The sequence below is a fragment of the Hyperoodon ampullatus genome (assembly GCF_949752795.1).
Source record: "Hyperoodon ampullatus genome assembly, chromosome: 3".
Lineage (NCBI taxonomy): Eukaryota > Metazoa > Chordata > Mammalia > Artiodactyla > Ziphiidae > Hyperoodon > Hyperoodon ampullatus.
Window position 1 is genome coordinate 93362202 of NC_136916.1, and position 26150 is coordinate 93388351.

A 26150-nucleotide genomic window follows, 5' to 3' on the forward strand; every position below is an offset into this window, starting at 1 on the left:
GGCAAAGTGGAGAGATTTCCGCACAGAGGATCGGTGCCGGCCAGCACGCACCAGCCTGAGAGGCTTCTCTGCTCACCCGTTGGGGTGGGAGGGGACTGGGAGCTGAGGCTCAGGCTTTGGAGGTCAGATCCCAGGGAGGGGACTGGGGTTGGCTGTGTGAACACAGCCTGAAGGGGGATAATGCGCCACAGCTTGCCAGGAGGGAGTCCAGGAAAAAGTCCGGACCTGCCTAGAGGCAAGAGACCACTGTTTTGGGGTACGAGGAGAGGGGATTCAGAACACCGCTTAAACAAGGTCCAGAGACGGGCGCAAGCCACGCCTTGCAGCGTGGTCACCAGAGACGGGCATGAAACACTAAGACTGCTGCCGCAGCCACCAAGAAGCCTGTGTGCAAGCACAGGTCACTATCCACACCTCCCCTCCCGGGAGCCTGTGCAGCCCACCACTGCCAGGGTCCCGGGATCCAGGGACAACTTCACAGGAGAACACACAGCACGCCTCATGCTGTTGCAATGACATGCTGGTTTCTGCCACCGCAGGCTCACCACACATTCCATACCCCTCCCTCCCCCACCCCGGCCTGAGTGAGCAAGAGCCCCCTAATCAGCTGCTACTTTAACCCCATCCTGTCTGAGCGAAGAACAGACGCCCTCAGGTGACCTACACGCAGAGGCAGGGCCAAATCCAAAGATGAACCGCAGGAGCTGTGCGAACAAAGAAGAGAAAGGGAAATCTCTCCCAGCAGCCTCAGGAGCAGCGGATTAAATCTCCACAACTTGATGTACCCTGTATCTGTGGAATACCTGAATAGACAACGAATCAACTGAAAATTGAGGCAGTGGATTTTGGAAGCAACTGTAGACTTAGGGTTTGCTTTCTGCATCTAATTTGTTTCTGGTTTTATGTTTATCTTAGTTTAGTATTTAGAGTTAATTGTCATTAGTAGATTTGTTTATTAATTTGGTTGCTCTCTTCCTCCTTTTTATATATATATATATAGATTTCTTTTTCTTTTTCTTTTTGTGAGTGTGTACGTGTATGCTTCTTTGTGTGATTTTGTCTGTATAGCTTCGCTTTTACCATTTGTCCTAGTGTTCTGTCTGTCCGTTTTTGTTTTTTAAGTATAGTTTTTAGTGCTTGCTATCATTGATGGATTTGTTTTTTGGTTTGGTTGCTCCCTTCTTTCCTTCCTTTTTTTTATTACTTTTTCATTTTTTTATTTTTAATAATTATTTTTTATTTTAAGAACTTTATTTAATTTATTTATTTTTTCTTTCTTTCTTTCATTTTGTTCTCACTTTTCTTCTGAGCCATGTGGCTAACAGGGTCTTGGTGCTCCAGCTGGGTATCAAGCCTATGCCTCTGAGGTGGGAGATCCGAGCTAGGACATTGGTCCACCAGAGACCTCCCAGCTCCATGTAATATCAAATGGCAAAAGCTCTCCCAGAGATCTCCATCTCAACGCTAAGACCCAGCTCTACTCTACGAACAGCAAGCTACAGTGCTGGACACCCTATGCCAAACAACTAACAAGACAGGAACACAACCCCACCCGTTAGCAGAGAGCCTGCCTAAAATCATAATAAGGTCACAGACAAGACCACTGGAGGTGGTCTTGCACACCAGAAAGACAAGATCCAGCCTCATCCACCAGAACACAGGCACTAGTCCCCTCCACCAGGAAGCCTACACAACCCACTGAACAAACCTTGGCCACTGGGGGCAGACACCAAAAACAACAGCAACTACAAACCTGCAGCCTGCGAAAAGGAGAACCCAAACACAGTAAGTTAAGCAAAATGGGAAGACAGAGAAATACACAGCAGATGAAAGAGCAACATAAAAACACATCAGGCCAAACAAATGAAGAGGAAATAGGCAGTCTACCTAAAAAAGAATTCAGAGTAATGATAGTAAAGATGATCCAAAATCTTGGAAATAGAATGGAGAAATTACAAGAAACGCTTAACAAGGACCTAGAAGAACTAAAGAGCAAACAAAAACTGATGAAAACAATAAATGAAATCAAAAATTCTCTAGAAGGAATCAACAGCAGAATAACTGAGGCAGAAGAACGGATAAGTGACCTGGAAGATAAAGTAGTGGAAATAACCACTGTAGAGCAGAATAAAGAAAAAAGAATGAAAAGAATTGAGAACAGTCTCACAGACCTCTGGGACAACATTAAACGCACCAACATTCGAATAATAGGGGTACCAGAAGAAGAAGAGTAAAAGAAAGGGACTCAGAAGATATTTGAAGAGATTATAGTTGAAGACTTCCCTAATATGGGAGAGGAAATAGTCAATCAAGTCCAGGAATCACAGAGAGTCCCAAACAGGATAAATCCAAGGAGAAGCATGCCAAGACACATATGAATCAAACAAAAATTGAATACAAACAAAAAATATTAAAAGCAGCAAGGGAAAAACACAAATAACATACAAGGGAATCCTCACAGGGTTAACAGCTGATCTTTCAGCAGAAACTCTGCAAGCCAGAAGGAAGTGGCAGGACATATTTAAAGTGATGAAAGGGAAAAACCTACAACCAAGATTACTCTACCCAGCAAGGATCTCATTCAGATTTGACAGAGAAATTAAAACCTTTACAGACAAGCAAAACCTAAGAGAATTCAGCACCACCAAATCAGCTCTACAACAAATGCTAAAGGAACTTCTCACAGCAGGAAACACAAGAGAAGGAAAAGACTTACAATAACAAACACAAAACAATTAAGAAAATGGTAATAGGAACATACATATCGATAACTACCTTAAACGTAAGATTCAATGCTCCAACCTGGAGCAGATTGGCTGAATGGATAAAAAAAACAACCCATACATATGCTGTCTACAAGAACCCATTTCAGACCTAGGGACACATACAGACAGAAAGTGAGGGGATGGAAAAAGATACTCCATGCAAATGGAAATCAAAAGAAAGCTAGAGTATCAATTCTCTTATCAGACAAAATAGACCTTAAAATAAAGACTATTACAAGAGACAAAGAAGGACACTATGTACTGATCAAGGGTTCAATCCAGGAAGAAGCTACAACAACTGTAAATATTTATGTACCCAACATAGGAGCACCTCAATACATAAGACAAATGCTAACAGCCATAAAAGGGTAAATCGACAGTAACACATTCATAGTAGGGCACTTTAACACCCCATTTCACCAATGGAAAGATCATCCAAAATGAAAATAAATAAGGAAACACAAGCTTTAAATGATACACTAAACAAGATGGACGTAATTGATATTTATAGGACATTCCATCCAAAAACAACAGAATACACTTTCTTCTCAAGTGCTCATGGAACATTCTCCAGGATAGGTCATATCTTGGGTCACAAATCAAGCCTTGTGACTTTTTCTTCAATTTAAGAAAATTGAAATCGTATCAAATATCTTTTCTGACCACAATGCTATGAAACTAGATATCAATTACAGGAAAAAATCTGTAAAAAATACAAACACATGGAGGCTAAACAATACACTGCTAAATAACCAAGAGATCACTGAAGAAATCAAAGAGGAAATTTAAAAATACCTAGAAAACAAACGACAATGAAAACACAACAACCCAAAACCTATGGGGATGCGGCAAAAGCAGCTCTAAGAGGGAAGTTTATAGCAATTCAATCCTACCTTAGCCAAAGCAATCTTGAGAAAGAAAAATGGAGGTGGAGGAATCAGGTTCCTGGACTTCAGACTATACTACAAAGCTACAGTGATCAAGACAGTATGGTACTGGCACAAAAACAGAAATATAGATAAATGGAACAGGATAGAAATCCCAGAGATAAACCCATGCACATATGGTCACCTTATTTTTGATAAAGGAGGCAAGAATATATAATGGAGAAAAGACAGCCTCTGCAATAAGTGGTGCTGGGAAAACTGGACAGCTACATGTAAAAGAAATTAGAACACTCCCTAACACCATACACAAAAATAAACTCAAAATGGATTAAAGACCTAAATGTAAGGCCAGACACTATAAAACTCTTAGAGGAAAACAAAGGCAGAACAATCTTTAACATAAATTACAGCGAGCTCCTTTTTGACCCACCTCCTAGAGAAATGGAAATAAAAACAAAAAAAATGGTACCTAATGAAACTTAAAAGCTTTTGCACAGCAAAGGAAACCATAAACAAGACCAAAAGACAACCCTCAGAATGGGAGAAAGTATTTGCAAATGAAGCAACTGACAAAGGATTAATCTCCAAAATATACAAGCAGCTCATGCAGCTCAATAGCAAAAAAAACCCAATTCAAAAATGGGAAGAAGACCTAAATAGACATTTCTCCAAAGATATAGAGATTACCAACAAACACATGAAAGAATGCTCAACATTAGTAATCATTAGAGAAATGCAAATCAAAAGTACAATGAGGTATCACCTCACACCAGTCAGAATGGCCATCATCAAAAAATCTACAAACAATAAATGCTAGAGAGGGTGTGGAGAAAAGGGAACCCTCTTGCACTGTTGGTGGGAATGTAAATTGATATAGCCACTATGGAGAACAGTATGGAGGTTCCTTAAAAAACTAAAAATAGGGCTTCCCTGGTGGCACAGTGGTTGAGAGTCCACCTGCCGATGCAGGGGACACGGGTTCGTGCCCCGGTCCGGGAAGATCCCACATGCCACAGAGCAGCTGGGCCCGTGAACCATGGACGCTGAGCCTGCGCGTCCGGAGCCTGTGCTCCGCAACGGGAGAGGCCACAACAGTGAGAGGCCCATGTACCGCAAAAAAAAAAAAAAAAAAAAAACCTAAAAATAGAACCATCATACAATCCAGCAATCCCACTACTGGGCATATACCCTGAGCAAACCACAATTCAAAAAGAGTCATGTACCACAATGTTCACTGCAGCACTACTTACAATACCCAGGACATGGAAGCAACCTAAGTGTCCATCGATAGATGAATGGATAAAGAAGATGTGGCACATATATACAATGGAGTATTACTCAGTGATAAAAAGAAACGAAATTGAGTTATTTGTAGTGAGGTGGATGGACCTAGAGTCTGTCATACAGAGTGAAGTAAATCAGAAAGAGAAAAATACCGTATGCTAACACATATATATGGAAACAAACAAAAAAAATGGTTATGGAGAACCTAGGGGCAGGACAGGAATAAAGAATGCAGACGTAGAGAATGGACTTGAGGACATGGGGACAGGGAAGGGTAAGCTGAGATGCAGTGAGAGAGTGATATGGACTTATATATACTACCAAATGTAAAATAGATAGCTAGTGGGAAGCAGCCGCTTAGCACAGAGAGAGCAGCTCAGTGCTTTGTGACCACCTAGAGGGGTGGGATAGGGAGAGTGGGAGGGAGAGGCAAGAGGGAGGAGATATGGGGACATATGTATATGTATAGCTGATTCACTTTGTTATAAAGCAGAAAATAACACACCATTATAAAGCAATTATACTCCAATAAAGATGTTTAAAAAAAAAGACAACTTAAATTTCCAAATGAGCAAAGGACTTGAAAGGACAGTTCTCCAAAGTACAAACTGCAAATATGCACATGTAAAGATGCTCAACATCATTAGTCTTTAGGAAAACGCAAATCAAAACCACAATGAAGGGAGACTTCCCTGGTGGCGCAGTGGTTAAGATCCGCCTGCCAATGCAGGGGACATGGGTTCGAGCCCTGGTCCAATAAGATTCCACATGCCACAGAGCAACTAAGCCCATGCACCACAACTACTGAGCCTGTGCTCTAGAACCCACAAGCCACAACTACTGAGCCCCCGTGCCTAGAGCCCATGTGCCGCAACTACTGAAACTCACGCGCCTAGAGCCCGTGATCCGCAACAAGAGAAGCCACTGCAGTGAGAAGCCCACGCACCGCAAGGAAGAGTAGCTCCCGCTCGCTGCAACTAGAGAAAGCCCGCGTGCAGCAACGAAGACCCAACACAGCCAAAAATTAATTAATTAATTAATTAATTTTAGAAACCACAGTGAGATACCACTTCACATCCACTAGTATGGCTATAATCAAAACAATTAAGGACATTAGGTTAAGTGAAATAAGTCACAAAAAGACAAATACTATATGATTCCACTTATATGAGGTACTTGTAACAATCAAATCCACAGAGACAAAAAGTAGAATGGTAGTTTTCACAGGCTGAAAGGAGGTAGGGGAATGGGGAGTTATTTAATGGGTATAGAGCTTCAGTTTTGCAAGATGAAAAGAGTTCTGGACATTCGTTTTACATCTATGTAAATGTACATAACACTACTGAACTGTACACTTAAAAACGGTAAAGATGGTAAATTATACATTGTGTATTTTACCTCAATTAAAAATTTTTAATTTTTAAAAAAGACAAACAATAATAAGTATTGTTGAGGGTATAGAGAAATTGGATTTTTCATAGTGGTTATGTAAAAATGGTGCAGTCACTTTGGCAAACAATTTGACAATTCCTCAAAAAGTTAAACACAGTTACCATTTGACCCAGCAATTTCACTCCAAGGTATATACCAAGAGAATGGAAAACATCACAAAAAATCTCACAAGTAAATGCCCATGGCAGCATTATTCTTAAGAGCAAAAAAGTGAAAGCAACCCAAATGTCCATCAACTGATGAATGCATAAACCAAATGTGGTATAACCATACAATGGAATATTATTCAGCCATAAAAAGGAATGAAGTACCAATACATGCTACATGAATGAATGATGAAAACAGGGTAAGTGAAGCCAGACCAAAAAAGCCATATATTGTATAATTCCATTTATATGAAATGTCCAGAACAGGCAAATCTACAGACAGAAAGTAGATTAGTGGTTTCCAGGGCTGAGGGAGGGAGGAATAGGGTTTGTAGTCACTGCTAACAGTTATGTGGTTTCTTTTTGGAGTGATGAAAATTTCTGAAATTGGATAGTCGTGATGACTGCACAGCCTTATGTATGTATACTAAAAAACACTGAATTACACAATTTAGTAAATTTTATGTTATGTTTATTCTATCTTAATAAAAAAATAAATATATGCTTGATGACAGAAACCAGATATTCACATAGTCTCAAAGTATCTTCCTCAAAGTATTTAGTAATTACAAAGGGAAAAATAGTAAGTTTACATTAGAGAATCCTGGCAGACACCACCTTAGCTAAATGATCAAGGTCAACATCACCAGTAAAATACCAACATCATGTACACTCTGATATCATGCACTGAGGAGGGCACTTTCATTTCTGTGGTATGCTTCCCCAAAATGCAAAATCTTACTCTAATCATGAGAAAACAGCAGATAAACCCAAATTGAGGGAAATTATACAAAATAACTGCCCAGCACTATTCAAAAGTGTCAAGGTCATGAAAGATTGAGAAACTATTTCCAGATCTACAGAGACATGACAACTAAATCCACTGTATGATCCTGGACTGGATACTGGAAGAGGAAAAGGATATTAGTGGGAAAACTGGTGAAATCCTAATAAATTCTGTACGTTAGTTAACAGCACTGTACCAAGGTTAATTTCTTAGTTCAATAAACATTCTATGCTATGTATGATATTAACAAAAACTGAAGACGGGTGAAAGATATAGGAGAATTCTCTTTACTATTTTTGCAGCTCTTCTGTAAGCGTAAAATTTTCTCAAATTTTTTTTAAAACAACTGTTCAGGGCTTCCCTGGTGGCGCAGTGGTTGAGAGTCCGCCTGCCCATGCAGGGGACACGGGTTCGTGCCCCGGTCCGGGAAGATCCCACATGCCGCGCAGCGGCTGGGCCCGTGAGCCATGGCCGCTGAGCCTGCGCGTCCGGAGCTTGTGCTCCGCAACGGGAGAGGCCACAACAGTGAGAGGCCCGCGTACAGCAAAAAAAAAAAAAAAAAAAAGTAAAACAACTGTTCAGAAATGCTTCATGACATTAAAATATTTAATAGAAGGACTAAGAGATGAAATTTAGCAAACTTCCCAGAAAAGGAGAATAAAATTCTAGACTTGCAGGCACTTGTCTTTGATGTGACAGAAGCCATCCTTCATCTGAGAACAAATAAGCTTATAGACTAAATACTTTCCCTAAAGCATGGTACCACAAAGCCTTAACCATTTTACCCCAAAAAGATAATTAACGAAAGGGAAGAGAACAAAAGAATGAAATGTTCTATAAAAGATGTGAGCTCTTTCAGCTTGTCCTAAGAAAATATATGCTGAGCATTTATGACTCTATCTCCAGTCCTACCTCATGTTCTAATTTCTGACCCTGTTTATCTTACATCAAAATAAAATCTGTTTTATATTAGCCTCATATACTCAGAATCTTAACAGTCTAAGAGGCCAAAGAGATAATCAAATCCACTGGTTCTCAAAGTGCAGTCCTGGACCGTTGTCTCTAGGAAGCCATTTTAGACATGCAAATTCTATACCCACTTCAAAACTTCTGAATCAGAAACTGGTGGTGGAGCCCTGCAAAGGAGTTTTAACAAGCCTCCCAGGTAATTCTGATATAGGCTAAAGTTTGAGAACCACCAATCTTACCCAATTCCCTCACCGTAGAAGTGACCTGCTTAAAGGTACAAGGTTCCTTAGAAGCGGCCACGCCTAAAACCCAGGCTTCCAACCCCCAGTCCAACGCATTTATGACTTAGCCCACCCTGTCCCACCACAGGTCCTAGTTCATTACAACACCGCGTCAATTATCCCATCTCCCTTTCCCTACCATCGTTTTCTGTTCTAGTTCCATCAACTTTTCATCATGTGGTAGGGTTTTATCTCGTCTTGCATAAAATTTGTCACTTTAAATGAAGTACAACACTCCCGGTAGGCAATAGAAGCCAAAAGGATTAGATGCTTAATTCCTTAAACTGATGCAACTATTATTTTAAATAGAATTAGTAAGTGTTTCTCACGTATCTTCTCTACTCCATCACCTGTCTCCTTTACATAATTAAAGGAAATATTCAGCACCTGAATGCAATCAATTAATGGTGATTTTCCTACCCTGACATCGAGTCATTCAAATGCTATATGTCCCACAACTCAACTTCTTGTGGTATACTGTGCATAAATATGTAAAGGTGAGCATGACACCATAAAGTAGAAGTAAGCTCAAAAATAAATGCAATAAGCTGAGAGGAAGAAAAAGGGAAGCAGAGTGAAGATTGAGTCAATCCCCTCCTTCACAAATCGAAACCAAGAGTAAAATTAACCCAAGGAAGTTATGTTATACATTTAAAGAATAAAATTTCAGTTAAACATAAATTAGATGATAAAATAATTTGTTTGAGCTAAAGACCCTTGATAACCTTAGCTTATCAGAACTTAAAAACGTATTTTTAAATATGAAAAATTTGAATAAGCTAGTAATTAAATTCTTACCATGCCTGGTGTGGTACCTTCATCACTGTCTCCATCCTGGCTGCTCTCTGTATCAGCACTGAGAATCACTGTATCTGAAGTGCTCTTGTATTGCCACTTGTTACTTTCAGCATGAACATCTAAGGATGATTTTTGCAGAGTGGATTCTGCTTTGGAAGATGTGGCTTCCATCTTTGGGGTTAAAATCCTTCTGCAAGTTTTCTTTATTTCAGCCTTCTTACATTTCTTACATGCCACTTCATTGTTAGAATTCTTATCTAATAGGGATTTGGGGCGCTTAAGTTGATCTGGCTTGTAGCTACTGAGTGAAAAGGGAACAAGATACACCTTAGGTGTTTTTCCTAAAACTGTAGTCTGTACCGGTCTCAGAGACACATAAGCGATGTTTTGGTTTTCCTTATATTCATTCACCTATTCAGGTCAATAAAGGAAAACAGAGTATTAAAATTCCAGGTTTTAAGCCTTTTCTTACAGATCTGCGTAAATAAATCTAATTCCTATTTCATAATGACAACATAAAGTCAAACTGATAGCCTGTAAGGAAACCTTTTTCCCTCCAAAATCTAGATACCTAATTCATTAACCTGAATAGAATTATTTATTATACTGGACACATTTCTTACCCATGAGTCGGCCAGACCAATAATAAAAATGACGACAGTGGCTTCCCTGGTGGCGCAGTGGTTGGGAGTCCACCTGCCGATGCAGAGGACACGGGTTCGTGGCCCGGCCCGGGAGGATCCCACATGCCGCGGAGCGGCTGGGCCCGTGCGCCATGGCCGCTGAGCCTGCGCGTCCGGAGCCTGTGCTCCGCAGCGAGAGAGGCCACAACAGTGAGAGGCCCGCGTAGCGCAAAAAAAAAAAAAAAAAAAAATGACGACAATTTGTAACTGTAACAGAGGAGACTGAGTAACTGGAATTGTTTCAAGAGTGGGAAACTGACCATAACGACTGCAAAAGCAAATGCAGGCTTCCGGATCCCAGCCAGGCACTATTTTGGGGGTTATTGATAAGCATCTTCCTCAATGCTGAAGGTCTACTTTCCAGAGGAAAACCAGGACAGACATCCCCGCTTATCTTTAAAGCAACACCCCCCAAAAACCCGTTAAACTGAGAGATGCCCCAAGGAGCAGGAAAGTTTTAGAGTCAGGAGGTGCCGGGTGCCAAGTCCTCCCATCCTCCTCGGCCTATGCCCGGCACACCCCTCACGAAGACTGAGGCAGGAACACACCCGAAAGGGACAAGCCTTTTCTCCCATTCACCTGGAGTCGCTGTCTGGAGCCCACCTTCTCCTCGACCTCCGCGCGCGACCCAGACATCCTCCCTCCGCTTGGCAGCTGGCGTCTTCCCGCCAAGATTGCGGCGGGAGGCGGGGATGGGTGGAGGTGGGAGGGGCGGGGAGGGGTCCGGGGCGGGGGAGGCCAGGGCGGCGCAGGAGGGTTCAGATCCCAGCCGGGGGGAGGGGGAGGGGGAGGGGGCACGGGGCGTTACATTAGGCTCTTAAAGAGGCAAGGTTGCCAGCCTCACCACAAACTCAAATTCCTCAGGGAAGCGAAGGGACCGAATCGACATTTTTACCTTGGATCCCGGTGATTTTGATCCTGCTGATGCCAGTTTCTCACTTTGAAAAACACCTGCGCCTCTCCTAAGGAAAAACCACCTTGCCTAGCAACGTGAGCCTGGAAAAGATTCAGGAGCACTTAATAAATGCCATATGAAATAGAGAGGAAATGAAATCAATATATATGCAGCCTTTACCTCAGCCCCTAGTTCCTTGTAATCCCACCACCAGAAAATTATGCCCAACGGCCACCGTATTTTCTTCCTAGGAAGAGAAGCATTTTGATTTTTTTTTTCAAGAGCTGATAACTTAAGCTGGTTTAAACTTCACCCACCAGAACTAAGTTGGTTTAAATTTCGCCCACCAGTTAACTAAGATTTAGTGATGACCTTACAAAGCCCAAAGACTGGGGAAAAGTTTTAAATAACTTTTGTATCACAAAGCATCATAAATAAGATCTCAGGGCACTATATTTCTTATAGTCACTGCCATATTAAACCTTTTTTTTTTTTTTTTCCTATTTTCTGGGTTGCCGCGAGCAGAAACAATTGCCTTCCCATCAAATTTACTCCCTCTGGATAGCATAGTTTTGGAGCTGATAAATTTATAACAAATTTCTATCTACTCTTTTACAGTCCTTTTCTTTATAGCTCAAAACTGCTCCCTTGGTTGGTTATTTGAGTTATCCACTGTTCTTTGATCGAGACTTGCCCAATTTTATTTCTTCTCCCAGCTGAGGCCCAATTTTAGGATACAGGTGAAATAATTTGAGAACTAATCCTATTAAGAGCACCTTTAAAGCCCTTCAGGAACTTGCACTCTCCTCGACTCAAAAATTACTGATAAAATCAAACTTTTCATAGTGTCTGATATATACCACGTTATTTCTGGACTTCAAGCCTTTGCTCAGGCTGTCCCTTCTGTCCCCACCACTGCAGTTATAAAATCCTTTCTACAGTGACTGTGTTCTGACTACCAATTAGCCTATGTTTTTTACACAACCCAACTAGTAAATTGGGATTATTTCAGTTACTCTTCTATAAGCCCTTGAAGACTTACTAAATGAAATTCAAGTTCCTGGAGGAAACAAGCCTTTCAACAATATTCCATACTCCTTAGAGAAAGCTAAGCGCGGTGCTTAATAATTACTTAGGGACTTTTATGTACAAACATTCCAGCCAGGAATATGTTTTAATAGGCAGTCTCCAGAAACGGAAAGAACTGGAAAGCCTAAGAGTGTTCGGATTTCAGGCACTGTTCTAAGCCGCTTAGGGGATTTTTTTTTTTCTTGACACTTGCCCTCACGTGACCAAAAAATACCTCACCACAACCCGCTCAGCCTCATCAACTGAGCTAATCAGGTACTATTAACAGGATTTCTATTCCGATTAAACTCTAATTCTGAGCTTTCAACAATCTGGACAAACCGCCCTTCACTATCTCCTCAGTTTCTTATCCCTCACTACCCGATTTTCCTCGGCTTCAAACCAACCCTAACGAGCGAAACCTTTCATTCAGCCTTTTCTCGCCGCAAGGTCTCAACAGCAAAGCCCAGCGGAAGCAACTTCCCGCCAGAAAGGGCGTCCAAATACTGCGAGACTGAGGAGGCCAGGGCAGCCTATGAACATGCGCAGTAACAGACTCGACGTTCTAGCCGTAGGCGCCCAGACGTCCTCCACAATCCCACAATCCTCTGGTCGCAATTTCCGGTTTTTCTAGCTCAGCCGTAAGTGGTGTCTCTATCGGTCGCGCAGCGGTGTACAGTGGCCTTAGTGGAAGAGGTTTTTTCTGTTCGTTGACGTTGTTCTGTTCTGTTCAGTTTGGAATCAGTCAAGTTTTGGGAGTCACTGCCGCTGCCGTCAACATGTCGGTCCCAAGCTCACTCATGAAACAGCCGCCCATTCAGTCTACGGCTGGGGCCGTCCCGGTTCGCAATGAGAAAGGTACTGTGCTGAGCGGCTTTCCAGTCGGATCTTACCTCTTTCCCCAGCATATTCCAAACCTACCCCGGGCCCACCACCTCAACCCCAGCGACCCTTACGACCTTGCCCCCTATTTCTTCGACTTTCCCTATCAAACTCGCATCCAGTCGCGTTGCTTAGGGGAAAAAAAAGCTACTTCCGTCTCATCCTGTTACTAGAGCCTGTGTGCTCTCTCCTACAGCAAGCACCCTGTTGCCTTGGCCTCCACCAATAAGTTAGACTAATAAATATAGTGAATGCCGCTGTTTGCAAGGGGTTGTGTGGGATACAATCCCTCTTTTGTTATCCATAGTCTGTTTATGATGTTTTTATAACTCTTATCGTTGTTAATTACATGTCCATTTCCCTCTACTACATCATAAGCTCATAACCTCCTTGAGGTAGGAACTCTGTCTTATTAAACTTTTTATCCCTTCAACCAACGCAGTGCCTGTATTTGTTAAATTGAATACAAAATGGTGTAAGACAGTGGTGTAAGGAACTCATAGTCTACTAGATGTGAGGCATGCGAAAAGAGGCACATTCTAAGCAGGTGTACAGTCTTTTGCACCTATAATAACTGTCACATAGGTGATACAAACGAAGTGCTTAGGGAAGGCAGAGAAGGAATAATCTCTTCAGATTAGGGTATTTAACTTGATCTTTAAAGGATGGGTGCAGATGGATGAAGGAAAACTGTACCTGTTTGGGAAGTCAGACTGAAAGTTATAGAGTTTTTTCAGTAAAGTATTTGAAAAATAATGTCAATTCTTTTTTAAAAAAATATACAGTACCTATCCTTGTGCAACCTGCCTTTTTTTTTTAAGACTCAACATGTTTTTTGAGAAGTATTCTTTGAATACATGAAGATCTTATGCATTCATTTTAACTGTTTATGAGTTGCATTATATAATTAAACCACAGTTTGCTCCCTGCTGAGGGACAGTGTTGTTTTGTTACTTTTTCTCCTGTTACAAACAGTGCTTAAACATGTCTCTTTAGTGCACTTGTATAAGAATTTCTCTAGGGTAGGGTGAACCTACATTGACACATCATTATCACCCAAAGTCGATAGTTTACATTAAGGTTCACTCTGGTGTTGTACATTCTGTAGATTTAGACAAATGTGTAGGGACATTTATCCATCATTATGGTATCACACAGTATTTTTACTATGCATTTAAGGTTCCTTCGTATCTTTTCATGGCTTGATAGCTCTTTTTTTTTAATTGCTGAGTAACATTCCATCATCTGGATGTACCACGGTCTATTTACCCATTCATCTGGTAAAGGACATCTTGGTTGCTTACAAGTTTTTGCAGTTATGAACAAAGCTGCAGTAAATATCCGTGTGCAGGTTTTTGTGTGGACATAAGTTTTCATCTCCTTTGGGTAAATACCAAGGAGTACGATTGCTGAATCATATGGTAAGAGTATGCTTAGTTTTGTAAGAAACCATCAAACTATCTGCTACAGTGGTTGTGCCATCTTGCATTCCCACCAGCAGTGAATTAGAGTTCCTGTTGCTCCACATTCTCACCAGCATTTGGTATTGTCAGAACTCTGGATCTTAGCCAGCCTAATATGTGTGTAGTGGTATCTCATTGTTTTTTTAATTTGTATTTCCCTGACGACATATAATGTGGAACATCTTTTCACGTGCTTATTTGCCATCTTTATATCTTCTTTGCTGAGGTGTCTGTTAAAGTCTTTTACCTCACCTTGTTCTTCAGAATTGTCTTGGCTCTTTTTGACCTCCTGTTCTTCCATATGATTTTAAAATCAGCCTGGGAACAGCTTTTAATGAAATTGCATTAAAATTATAGATCACACATTTATCGATCAACTCGGGCACAGTTGCCGACTTCTCATCCTTGAACATGATATATTTCTCCATTTACTTTGATCTTTTATATCTTTAAATACAATTATATATTTTTCCTCCTAAAGGCCTACGTCATTTGTTGATTTATTCCTTAGTATCTTACAGATTAGTCGCTATTGTAAGTAGTATTTTTAAACTGAATTTTCTACATAAGTAATCATATAATCTGTAAATTGTGGCAGTTTCTTCTCAATTCTTACCTTTTATCTCCTTTTCTTTTCTTATTGCGCTAATTAAAACTGTAATATAATGTTGATTAGAAGATATGATAGGGAAAACCTAATGATGCCCACTGTTTTTTTAAAGGAATGCTTCTAATGTTTTATCATTAAATATAATGTTTGCTGTATCTGTTGTTAGATTATGTCACTTTAAATGTATAAACTTTATTTTTTTAGTTTTTAATTTGTTGTGATTTCTCTTTTTTTAATTTTTTTTTTTTTTTTTTTTTTTTGGCTGCATTGGGTCTCAGTTGCGACACGTGGGCTCTCTCGTTGAGGCACGCGAGCTCAGTAGTTGTGGTGCGCGGGCTTAGTTGCCCTGTGGCATGTGGGATCTTAGTTCCCCAATCAGGGATCGAACCCGCGTCCCCTGCATTGGAAGGTGGATTCTTTACCACTGGACCACCAGGGAAGTCCCATAAATATATAAACTTTAAATAGTACATTACTTTTTCCCCTGTTAATTTTCTAAGGTTAAGCCATGCTTGTAGTCCTGGGCTAAATCCTGTTATGTCACTATAGCTTACAGGGGTTTTTTGGTTAGTTTTTACATTGCCTGAATACATTTGCTATTATGTTATATAGTATTTTTGTATATGTTCATAAGTGAAATCCACCTAAAATTTTCCCTTGAATTGTACAGTTTGGTTATCAGGGTTATATTCATCTTATAAAATATGTTGGTTAGTTTTCACTTATTTTCTGTTCACTGGAATTGTTGGTATTTGTAAAAGACAGATAATCTACTCTTGCAGGTTTGATAGAACATAAGCTAAAAGAAAAGAAGGTAGAAATAAAGATTAGAAAATTGCGTTATATGGTAATTTATAAAGGCGGCCGCGGAAAAGTCTCGAACTAAAAGAATGAGCAGTATTTTAATTTTATATTCCCACTTAAGTCATCCTTACTGTGTGCTGGGCACTATTACAAATAATTCGCTTGAGCACATAGTTGAGGTGGAATAGCATGAATTTGTGTTGGAGGTAGTCTCCCTATTTGGGGGGACTTTTTCTATTGTTTCACTGCCCGCCTTCCTCCACTTCATTGTACTCAAGCTAAGCCTCATTATCATTAGTGTTGGTGTTCACAAGAATGCCTTCGCATGACTTGGCCTTTGTAGGAAAACAGCATTAGATGAATAGATGGTTGGGTAATGGCTCTCTTCTTCTCCTGCTTGGACTCTGGTTTGACAGGAATACAGGGCTCTACCTGGAAAGGCCAAGGGTTGAAGGACATTGGGAAAAAGGCTACTGAAACATGTTATCTTTCTCACCCAGGTGAGATTTCGATGGAAAAAGTGAAGGTAAAACGTTATGTGTCGGGAAAGAGGCCAGACTATGCCCCTATGGAGTCCTCAGATGAGGAGGATGAAGAGTTTCAGTTCATTAAGAAAGCCAAAGAACAAGAAGCAGAGCCTGAGGAACAGGAGGAGGATTCATCTAGCGACCCTCGGCTACGGCGTTTGCAGAACCGTATTAGTGAAGATGTGGAGGAGAGGTAATGACTAGGGTTATGTTTCCCTGGACCTGAACCCCTACAGGTTAATTAATAGGGACAACAGCAGTAATAGCTAATACTTGAATAGGACTTACTATGTGCCAGGCACTGTTCCAGGTATATTACATTTACTAATTCTTGTAATCCACATAATAACCTTATGAGGTAGGTACTGTTATCCCCATTTTTACAAGTGAGCAAACAGGCACAGTGGGGTTAGGAAAATAACTCACTAAGGTGATGGAAAACACCGACTGTTGGTTGGTTTGTTGAGGAGTCTTTTTAGCACAAAGATGTTTTATATAACTTCAGAAATTTGATTTTATCCATGCATTTATTCTAAAAGCCAGTGAGGAGAAATGACACTGATGAAGTAGGAAAGAAGGACTGATGTCGAAAAGGGAGCCTCCCAATAAGGGGTTTTGTGTATTGTGTATTGACTAGAGACATTACCTTACAGAGGAGGCCAGAGGCCCCAAATTTTCATAGTTCATATTGTCTCAGGAGTTTTTTCACAGAGCCCTGGGCCCAAACAATTCTGTTTATTTTATTAAGTAGTTAGATCCAAATGATTTAATAAATATTTATGTCCTAGCAACTTAGCCACTTGAAAAATATAATATGTATAAGAGAAAAAACATTTTTATTTCATTTTTACATAACCACAGTTACTTACTACTGGGGTTTGCGTCTCTCTTGGGCACTGACAACTTCTCAAACCTTAGAGTCACATTGGCCCTGTCACTCATTTCCTGTTGCATATTGACTTCATGCAGTACTTACTTTTTATCACAGCAGCCCAAAAATCCCAGTTTTACTAAGATATATCATTGAAAGGAAACATAGTGTGATCTACTGTTGAAATTGTGAACTACCTTGAGCTTTAAAATATATCCCAGTGCACCCGTCTACGTTTGTTGCAGTGCCCCAGGGTGCCTCAGCATACATGTTATGTTTTGGGTCCAACATGACTATTTGTTCTAACACTTTGAGTTAGTTTCTTTAATCTGCCCCTCGGTTTCCTCATCTCAAGACTTCAGTACTAATAAAAGCAAACATAATGTCCAGGTGCTCTGTGACTAAGGAAAGGTGGTTGATGCCCCTTCGTTTTTGTGAGGTTGGTGTTACACTTGGATGCTGTCTTTCAGATTGGCTCGACATCGGAAAATAGTGGAACCTGAAGTGGTTGGAGAAAGTGACTCCGAAGTGGAAGGAGATGCTTGGCGCATGGAACGAGAAGATAGCAGTGAAGAAGAAGAGGAAGAGATTGATGATGAGGTATAATTTCGGAAAGTGGGAAGTTCTTTCTGGGTACAAGAAAAAGTTAGGACTTCTGCTCCTTTGATGAGGCCTTAAAGGCGCAAGATATCTGCTTTTGGCAGAAGTCTGATCCAGTGTTCCCTGCTTATTGGGGATAGGATTGAAATAGAATGGTACTAAACATAAAACAGATGGCTAGTGGGAAGCAGCCGCATAGCACAGGAAGATCAGCTCGGTGCTTTGTGACCACCTAGAGGGGTGGGATAGGGATGGTGGGAGGGAGGGAGGTGCAAGAGGGAAGAGATACGGGGACATATGTATATGTATAACTAATTCACTTTGTTATAAAGCAGAAACTAACACACCATTGTAAAACAATTATACTGTAATAAAGATGTTTAAAAAAAAGAAATAGAATGGTACTAAGTTGCATTTACTCATATCAGAATTTGTTGAGCTTGATGAGGTTAAAATAAAAAGACATCTCAGAGCACAGGCCAATTAGCTGACTGGCTTGGACATGTAACTTGACAGGAAATAGAACGGCGCCGTGGCATGATGCGTCAACGAGCGCAGGAGAGAAAAAATGAAGAGCTGGAAGTCATGGAGGTGGAAGATGAGGGACGTTCTGGGGAGGAGTCAGAATCAGAGTCTGAGTATGAAGAGTACACAGACAGTGAAGATGAGATGGAGCCTCGCCTTAAGCCAGTTTTCATTCGGAAGTAAGTATCTCACAAACCAGGCCTGAATCCTGGAAATAATTACTGCTTTCCAGGTCTGAAGATGGAAGCCTCTTTTCTCTCTCATGCTCTTCTGAAATGTAAGCACCAAGGAAAAGTCTTCTGCCCAGTGCCCCAACTCGGCAGGGTATTTGCTGAGGAATATCTTGTTAGCAGGGAGACTGAATTTGTTTTCACATCTTCTTTTCCACTTAAAGAAAACATACCTGCCAAGGTCTTATATTCTTTTAAACACAAAATCAAGCTTGAAGAGCAAATTCCTATTCCTTTTCTAATGGCTAGAAATCCTACAGTCCAGCAGATTTCTTGCTATTCAGGCAGTTCTCAAAGATGAATGGAATTTTGATGCTCTGAAAATGGGGAATGACTCCCATTTTTGGCTCTTTGCAAATAATAGAGCCAGAGATTGTTGGGCTTTGTCTGGTTTGGATGGGACTTAATTTAGGGGAACAAAGACCTCCACTCTAAGGGCTTTGGGTAATTAACAGGACCTCTGTGCTGCAGGAAGGACCGGGTAACGGTTCAGGAACGTGAGGCTGAAGCATTGAAACAGAAGGAGCTGGAGCAGGAGGCCAAACGCATGGCTGAGGAGAGGCGCAAGTACACACTCAAGGTACTGGGGGTAGCTATGAGGATTGAGTGCAAGGAGTTGTGTGCCTAGGTCTGTCTGAGGAGAATAAGGAAGTCCAACAGTTGAACTGTTCTCCCTATCCAGATTGTAGAAGAGGAGACCAAGAAAGAGCTGGAGGAGAACAAGCGGTCCCTGGCTGCACTGGATGCACTCAATACTGACGATGAAAATGATGAGGAGGAATATGAGGCATGGAAAGTTCGGGAGCTAAAGAGAATCAAGAGGGACAGAGAAGATCGAGAAGCGTGAGTAATCGGATGGGCCTAGAGTTTAATACCACTGGTGGGACAGGTTCCTAGTAGGGTAGCTCTGAGGCTCCACACCTACTATGAGTTCCATTCTAGCTTCCTTTAGGGTTCCTGCAACTGGCTGGGTTCCCCATACATTGGAATGTGGCTTTTACAATAAAATCAGGGAAAAGAAATGCATTATGTCCGTGTTTCTCCACGATAGAGTGCCAGCTGATACTCCCTTTAGTAGTTTCCTAGTAGACACAAGTTACTCACTGTAATCAGTTATCTTTTGTTGCATAACAACCCAACCCAAAAGTCAGTGACTTGAAACAATTATTTCTCATAATTTTGGAGGTTGGCTATGCAGTTCCTCTGCTGATTTCACCTGGGTTCTCTTATGCAGTTGTGTCCAGCTGGAAGATTGACTGGGCTTCACTCATGTGTCTGGTAGTTGGTGCTGTCAGTTAACGATGCCTCACTTCTTCTTCAGTAGGCTAGACTAGTTTCCTTACATAATGGTCTCAGGGCAGCATTCTAAGAGGGCAAAGGTGGAAGCTGGCAAGGTCTTTTGAAGCTCACATGTCATTTCTGCAAAGGGACATGCATACTGTGAGGGGAAGAATTTGTGGCATTTAAATAATCTACCACAATCACTGTGTTAGAGCAGAATCATTTCTGAGCTGCATCACCCATTCCTAAAAATTACTAGGAATGAGAGAGGGTAATCCCAGATTATAATCCTCAGTAGAAGACTCTGTCCTCAGCCTGCAGTTTCTAAGGTTTTTATCCTGGGCTTCAAGGAGTCCATGTACCCTTTAACATTGTATGAAAAATTATGTGTTTATTTGCATTTTTTGAAGAAAAGGGATCTATGACTCTCCACCCCAAAAAAAGGGTTAAAGTCACACAGTTTAATTAATGAGGGTGATCCTTGGTTTGTGACAAATAAGTACATTACTAAAGAAATACCAGTAAACTCTTATACAGAGTTATTTGCTTTTTTAATATATAAATTTATTTATTTATTTATTTATTTTTGGCTGTGTTGGGTTTTCGTTGCTGCACGTGAGCTTTCTCTAGTTGTGGCGAGCGGGGGCTTCTCTTTGTTGCGGTGCATGGGCTTCTCATTGCGGTGGCTTCTCTTGTTGCAGAGCACGGGCTCTAGGCACCCGGGCTTCAGTAGTTGTGGCACACGGGCTCTAGAGCGCAGGCTCAGTAGTTGTGGCACACAAGCTTAGCTGCTCCGTGGCATGTGGTACCTTCCTGGACCAGGGCTTGAGCCCGTGTCCCCTGCATTGGCAGGCAGATTCTTAACCACTGCGCCACCAGGGAAGCCCCCAGAGTCATTTTAAATTCTGATTTTTTTTTTAACTAAGAAGGCTTTTTAGGGAAGGGAAATTAGTAATGTTATAAAATCAAGCAGTGGTAGTATGTCTAAACCGCAGAAAGGCTAGAATCAACTTTCAGAAGTTTGCAAAACCTGGTCTTGCGAGCATAATGAAGACTATGTCACCCTCTTATTTATTGAGCTCCCGATCTTGATTCCTAACAGGTAATAATTAGAATTGATGAAGGTGAATGATGGTTGAAAGGAGGTGGGACTGTGTCATATTCAGATAACTGGGTCTTTCTGAAGCTAAAATGATACTAATAAATAGTTTTGTTCTCTGGACAGGCTTGAAAAGGAGAAAGCAGAAATTGAACGCATGCGAAACCTGACTGAGGAAGAGAGGCGAGCTGAGCTTCGGGCAAATGGCAAAGTCATTACCAACAAAGCTGTTAAGGGCAAATATAAGTTCTTACAGAAGTATTATCACCGGGGTGCCTTCTTCATGGTAAGAAGTGAAAAGAGAATGGGAAAATGGGGCAGTAGGAATAACTCCCCATTTCCCTGGTCCTGGGATGTTACTTCCACTTGCCAGTGGTCAACTTTCTCATTTGCTTTTTGCCTCTGAAGAATATAAATCCAAATAGAGGAAAGCATTGGCAACAGGATTTTAGATGTAGCAGCAACTGTTCTCTTTTGGCCCCAGCTCTCAGAAGGAGGAAATGATGTAATAGAAGAATAGAGGAACTGAAATAGAGAGTGATCTGTATAGATACTAGACTGTTTGGGTTCCCCAAATCACTTAGATATCATTATCCATAGCTGAGTGAGAAATTTTGGTTATGAGAAAACCAGGCTCTGCAAAGAGCTTTACATTAACTCATGTTTGGGTGGCATAAGTTTAATTTACTTCATTCTGAGTGACAGAAAGTGACTAAGTCTAACCAAAAAAATTGTTAATTATCTAACCATTATGTGTAATGCCATCATCTTTGTTCTTCATATAAAAACCAAAGTCAAAATATCAGTCTGTTAACCCTGTATAAAGTGAAAAAGACTTCTTCCAAATTATTTGGGTTAGCACTAGTGATAATTCCTTAATAGAGAGCAGGAAAGGGAATGGGAGAATTGGTTACATTTATTACTCTAATAGCATGTGGTTTGTCAAACTATTTTCTGATGTTAAAGAAGTTTTTATCAAAAACTAGCTTTTTCAAATGCTGTATAGAAAACCTTAAATATCCCTACTGCAGCTAATTCCTGCCTTTCACTGTAGAAAAATTTTAAAACTTCACTGGAGGATTCCTTACTCCTCTCCCTCCATAATCAGTTTCAGTCTATCTGCTCAGCAGGAAATGTTTGCTTATTATGTAGTTTTCCAGCCCATGTAGTTTTCAAGATAGGAGTCAGTGGAGATTATGAATTACTTCTTATACTGCTTCAACGTCATAAAATATCATTGCTTAAGCATTTCAGCAGCTTTAATAAGCTCCTTGAGGAAGCACTGCATTGCTGACTGTGATACATAAGGAAAGGTTTATGTGAGAGTCTTTTGGTGCACATACTCAAATATCAACTCTTCTCATCTGGACAAGGAGAGTGAAGTTGTAATGGCTTCTGAGATTAAATGAGGGACTCTCAGACTCTAACAAGGAGAAAAGTTGGTTTCATGAAAACTGTTTAATTGTCCTACCTTTAAATTGGCCTTTCTATAGCTGAAGGGAAAAGATTACTCCAAAAGTATGTTTGGTTAAAGGACTCAGCTCTTCCATGAAACTGTCCTTAACCAAAATGGTACTATTTTAATTTTTTCAGCACATATGTTTATGATCTGTATCATAACATTATAGTCTTACTTATATGTTGATTTGAAACTATTCTCTATAGTTATTTTATACAGTTCATTAAGTAAACCTTTTGAGCATTTACTGTATGAAGGGTACTACTGTTAAGCACAGCTACAGGTTATATAATCCTTGCCCTCAGAAGGCTTACAATCTAATAATAGAGCTAAGGCAAATATCTACTGTAACATAAGGAACAGTGAAAGTACTAAGGGACTTGCGAAGAGAGAGGTGTTATATTTGGTAGAAGATTGAAAAGGGTAACATCAAGGAGGTGACATTTAAGATATATAGACTTCCTGGAACTTCCCTGGTGGTCCAGTGGCTAAGGCTCCACGCTCCCAATGCAGGGGGCTCAGGTTTGACCCCTGGTCAGGGAACTAGATCCCGCATGCTGCAACTAAAAGAAAAAAAAGATCCTGCATGCCGCAACTAAGGATCCCACGTGCTGCAAGGAAGATCCCATGTGCCGCAACTAAGACCCAGTGCGGCCAAATAAATAAATAAATCTTTTTAAAAAAAAAAAATTAAGATGTATAGACTTCCTGACATTCAGGGGGGTAGGAAAACATTCCATGTAAAGGAACAAGAAATGGAGGCAAAAAGTATCATCTGTAAAGGCAAGGAGTAGATTAAGGCTACATAGCATTTGGCCTTGACTAGTACACAGAGGAACTGTGCTTATTTAATAAAGTAGAGAACCATTGAAAGTTTTTGAGCAGAACAGAGGTATAATGAGAGTTGTGTTCTAGAAACATTAATCCCATGAAATGTGTAAGATTGATTGCAGGGAAAAACTATAATAACCCAGGTAATGAGAATCTAGGTAATTGAGAGAATGTTGGTCCTATTAACAGAAGTTAAGTCAGGAAGAGGCTGATTTGGAAAGGTTAGGGATACAGTTTTCACTTTAGATGTGAGTTTGAAATCCCAGAATACCCAAGCTAAGATGTGTATTGGGCAGTAGAAGAATCAGGATTGGAGATTTGAGAGGCCTGTATGAAGTTGAAATCATGTGAGTGAATGAACATGTTGAGTGCAGAGAAGAATATAGCCAACCTTCAGGAAATGTCTACACTTAGGAAGGAAAAAGACAACACACGGAAAAAAAGATTATCATCTCCTCAACTAGATGTAAGCTCTTGGTTCAATAGGTTCAATACCCTCTGCTTTCTTTTTATCCCTTGTTGTAAAATTTAATAAATTTGTAGTTTGAGGGATTTCCCTGGTGGTCCAGTGGTTACGACTCTGTGCTTCCATTGCAGGGGGCACGGGTTCGATCCCTGGTCAGGGAACTAAGATCCCACATGCAGCACAGCACGGCCAAAAATAATTAATTAAAATAATAAAAAAGTTAAATGGTTTTAAAAAATGATCTCTAAAAAAAAATGTAGTTTGAATATATGAGAAATAAAACCACAAGATTGATAAAGACTCTTTTCTACAGGATGAGGATGAAGAAGTATACAAGAGAGATTTCAGCGCACCTACCCTGGAGGATCATTTCAACAAAACCATTCTTCCCAAAGTCATGCAGGTATGGGGTACCTTAATGACATGAGAGAGAAAGTAACGTATTGAGGGCTGTGACATGATATGTCTGGTGGTATAACTGATCATCTATCCTAACAGGTCAAGAACTTTGGACGCTCTGGTCGTACCAAGTACACCCACCTCGTGGATCAAGACACCACCTCCTTTGACTCAGCATGGGGCCAAGAGAGTGCTCAGAACACAAAGTTCTTTAAACAAAAGGCAGCTGGGGTACGAGATGTATTTGAGCGGCCATCTGCCAAGAAGCGGAAAACTACTTAGAGTTCAACTACTTATTCTTCCAACTGTGGGACACAAGGGGAAATCTCAGCATCTGGTCCTTGATTGTTTTTACTACTATTTACATGGCCCCTGTATCCAGCCTGCTGAGCCTACTGCCATACTTGTGACACTGGGCAAACCTAGTCTTTGAGGTGCTTTGTGAGGTTTGGACTCATGCTGAGAAACCTGCAGAAAAGCACTGTCCAGGTAGGATTAGAGCCTCCCCACTTAGGATTATTTCTGAGAAATCTTCAACTTCATTACTGCTCTGGCTTCCCATATTCACTTGGGACTGTTGCAGGTTTCTTTTTCCAGCCCTTAGCTTGGGTTAGAAAAATGGATGGGCATGTAAGCGGACAATGCATTACTTCTACCATACAGGAAATCTAAGCTCATTGAAACCTGTTTTGCATTTTTGGGGTAAATTTTTCTAGATGAACATTACTTTTTGATCCATTTATGTGTGTGTGTGTGTGTCAGGAAATAAAAGAATCATACACCAAGAGGTTTTTTAGCATACCAGAAATAAAATGTGCAGGCTGACAAGTACCTACCTATTAACTAAAATAAAAGACAGCAGGGAATTGTCAGGCAAATGATGTTTCACATTTTAATCATCCCCTTTGATCTCAGAAACCAGCACAGATGCTAGACAGGCTGTATTTAAGTGGCACCTAGAGTTATTCCATGAGCAAATGCATATGTGGTTGTCCTTGCTGTCTAAACTGTAGCTGTATATAGAACAAAACAGGACACATGAAATGAGGAATCCACGTAGCTAGCATACTAGTATCTTCTTGCCCAGCTCATATATCAAGGGCACAGTGCTGAGTTGCAATGTAGCGACAACGTGCTAGACGTCACTGGCAGTTAATTTTTCCATTTAATATTTACCACATGACCACCGTGCATGTGGCAGAGCATTAGGAGTCCCAGGGGTTATAAGAAAGACATTTAACCAGTGGGAAGACTATCTCTAAATTGTATTAAAAAACGAGAAGGGCGGGACTTCCCTGGTGGCACAGTGGTTAAGAATCCGCCTGCCAATGCAGGGGGCACGGATTCAGGCCCTGGTCCAGGAAGATCCCACATGCTGCGGAGCAACTAAGCCCGTGTGCCACAACTACTGAGCCTGCGCTCTAGAGCCCGTGAGCCACAGCTACTGAGCCCACGTGCTGCAACTACTGAAGCCCATGCACGTAGAGCCCGTGCTCTACAAGAGAAGCCCCTGCAATGAGAACCCTGTGCATTGCAACCAAGAGTAGCCCCCGCTCGCCACAAATAGAGAAAGCCCGCGCACAGCAATGAAGACCCAACTCAGCCAAAAATATCTCATTTTAAAAAATGAGATGGGCAAGGTCTTTTCACAATCTTTAAATGCCCCACTAGAAGAATCACTCATAAATCCTTAAATGTCCTAGAATAAAAATACGAGTGCAAATAATTACTGTGAGGTAATAAACAGAGATGAATATGTCACTTGTATGTGCCAGAAGGAGATACAATCTAAGAATTATCCTAGAGCCAAAATGAGAGAGCTACATTCACCTGCTCATGAATTCTTACAACAACCTATCAGATCTATGTATCATTTTATAGTTGAGGAAACAAGCTCAGCAAGGGTGAGTTGGTGATCAAAAATTTGATCAACTTTTAAAGTAAAATTGCTTTCTCTCCAGGTTAGAAAATAGAATCCAAGGTGTAAGTGTTGTGGTTCAGAAAATATTAAAATATTTCATAAATTAATTCTATATAAGACATAACCTTTGATAACTTCTATTGTAGTTACCATGTTCCCACCTCAGT

General features: G+C 40.8%; 2 protein-coding genes across 3 annotated transcripts in view; one reads left to right on the forward strand and one right to left on the reverse strand.

Annotated features, from left to right (window-relative positions):
- The window catches only part of WDR76 (WD repeat domain 76), a gene marked incomplete at its 5' end in the record, with an annotated part of 70737 nt that extends 60049 nt beyond the window's left edge, over window positions 1–10688 (reverse strand). The window contains 2 exons of one of the 2 annotated variants that reach the window (XM_079700526.1): window positions 9370–9780; window positions 10632–10688. In XM_079700526.1, the coding sequence (XP_079556652.1) occupies window positions 9370–9780; window positions 10632–10688 (468 nt within the window). Of the gene's footprint in view, window positions 1–9369; window positions 9781–10625 lie in introns of both variants that reach the window. The other variant, XM_079700525.1, reaches the window with a different exon arrangement.
- Window positions 10689–12794: 2106 nt separating this feature from the next.
- Window positions 12795–24875, forward strand: MFAP1 (microfibril associated protein 1; the record flags this gene model as incomplete). The annotated part of the gene is made up of 9 exons (XM_079700545.1): window positions 12795–12873; window positions 16275–16494; window positions 17643–17772; window positions 18289–18476; window positions 18999–19107; window positions 19210–19370; window positions 21034–21193; window positions 23977–24066; window positions 24162–24875. The coding sequence occupies 9 exons, from the start codon at window positions 12795–12797 to the stop codon at window positions 24342–24344; spliced, it is 1320 nt and encodes a 439-aa protein (XP_079556671.1). The 3' UTR covers window positions 24345–24875.
- Window positions 24876–26150: the final 1275 nt, after the last annotated feature.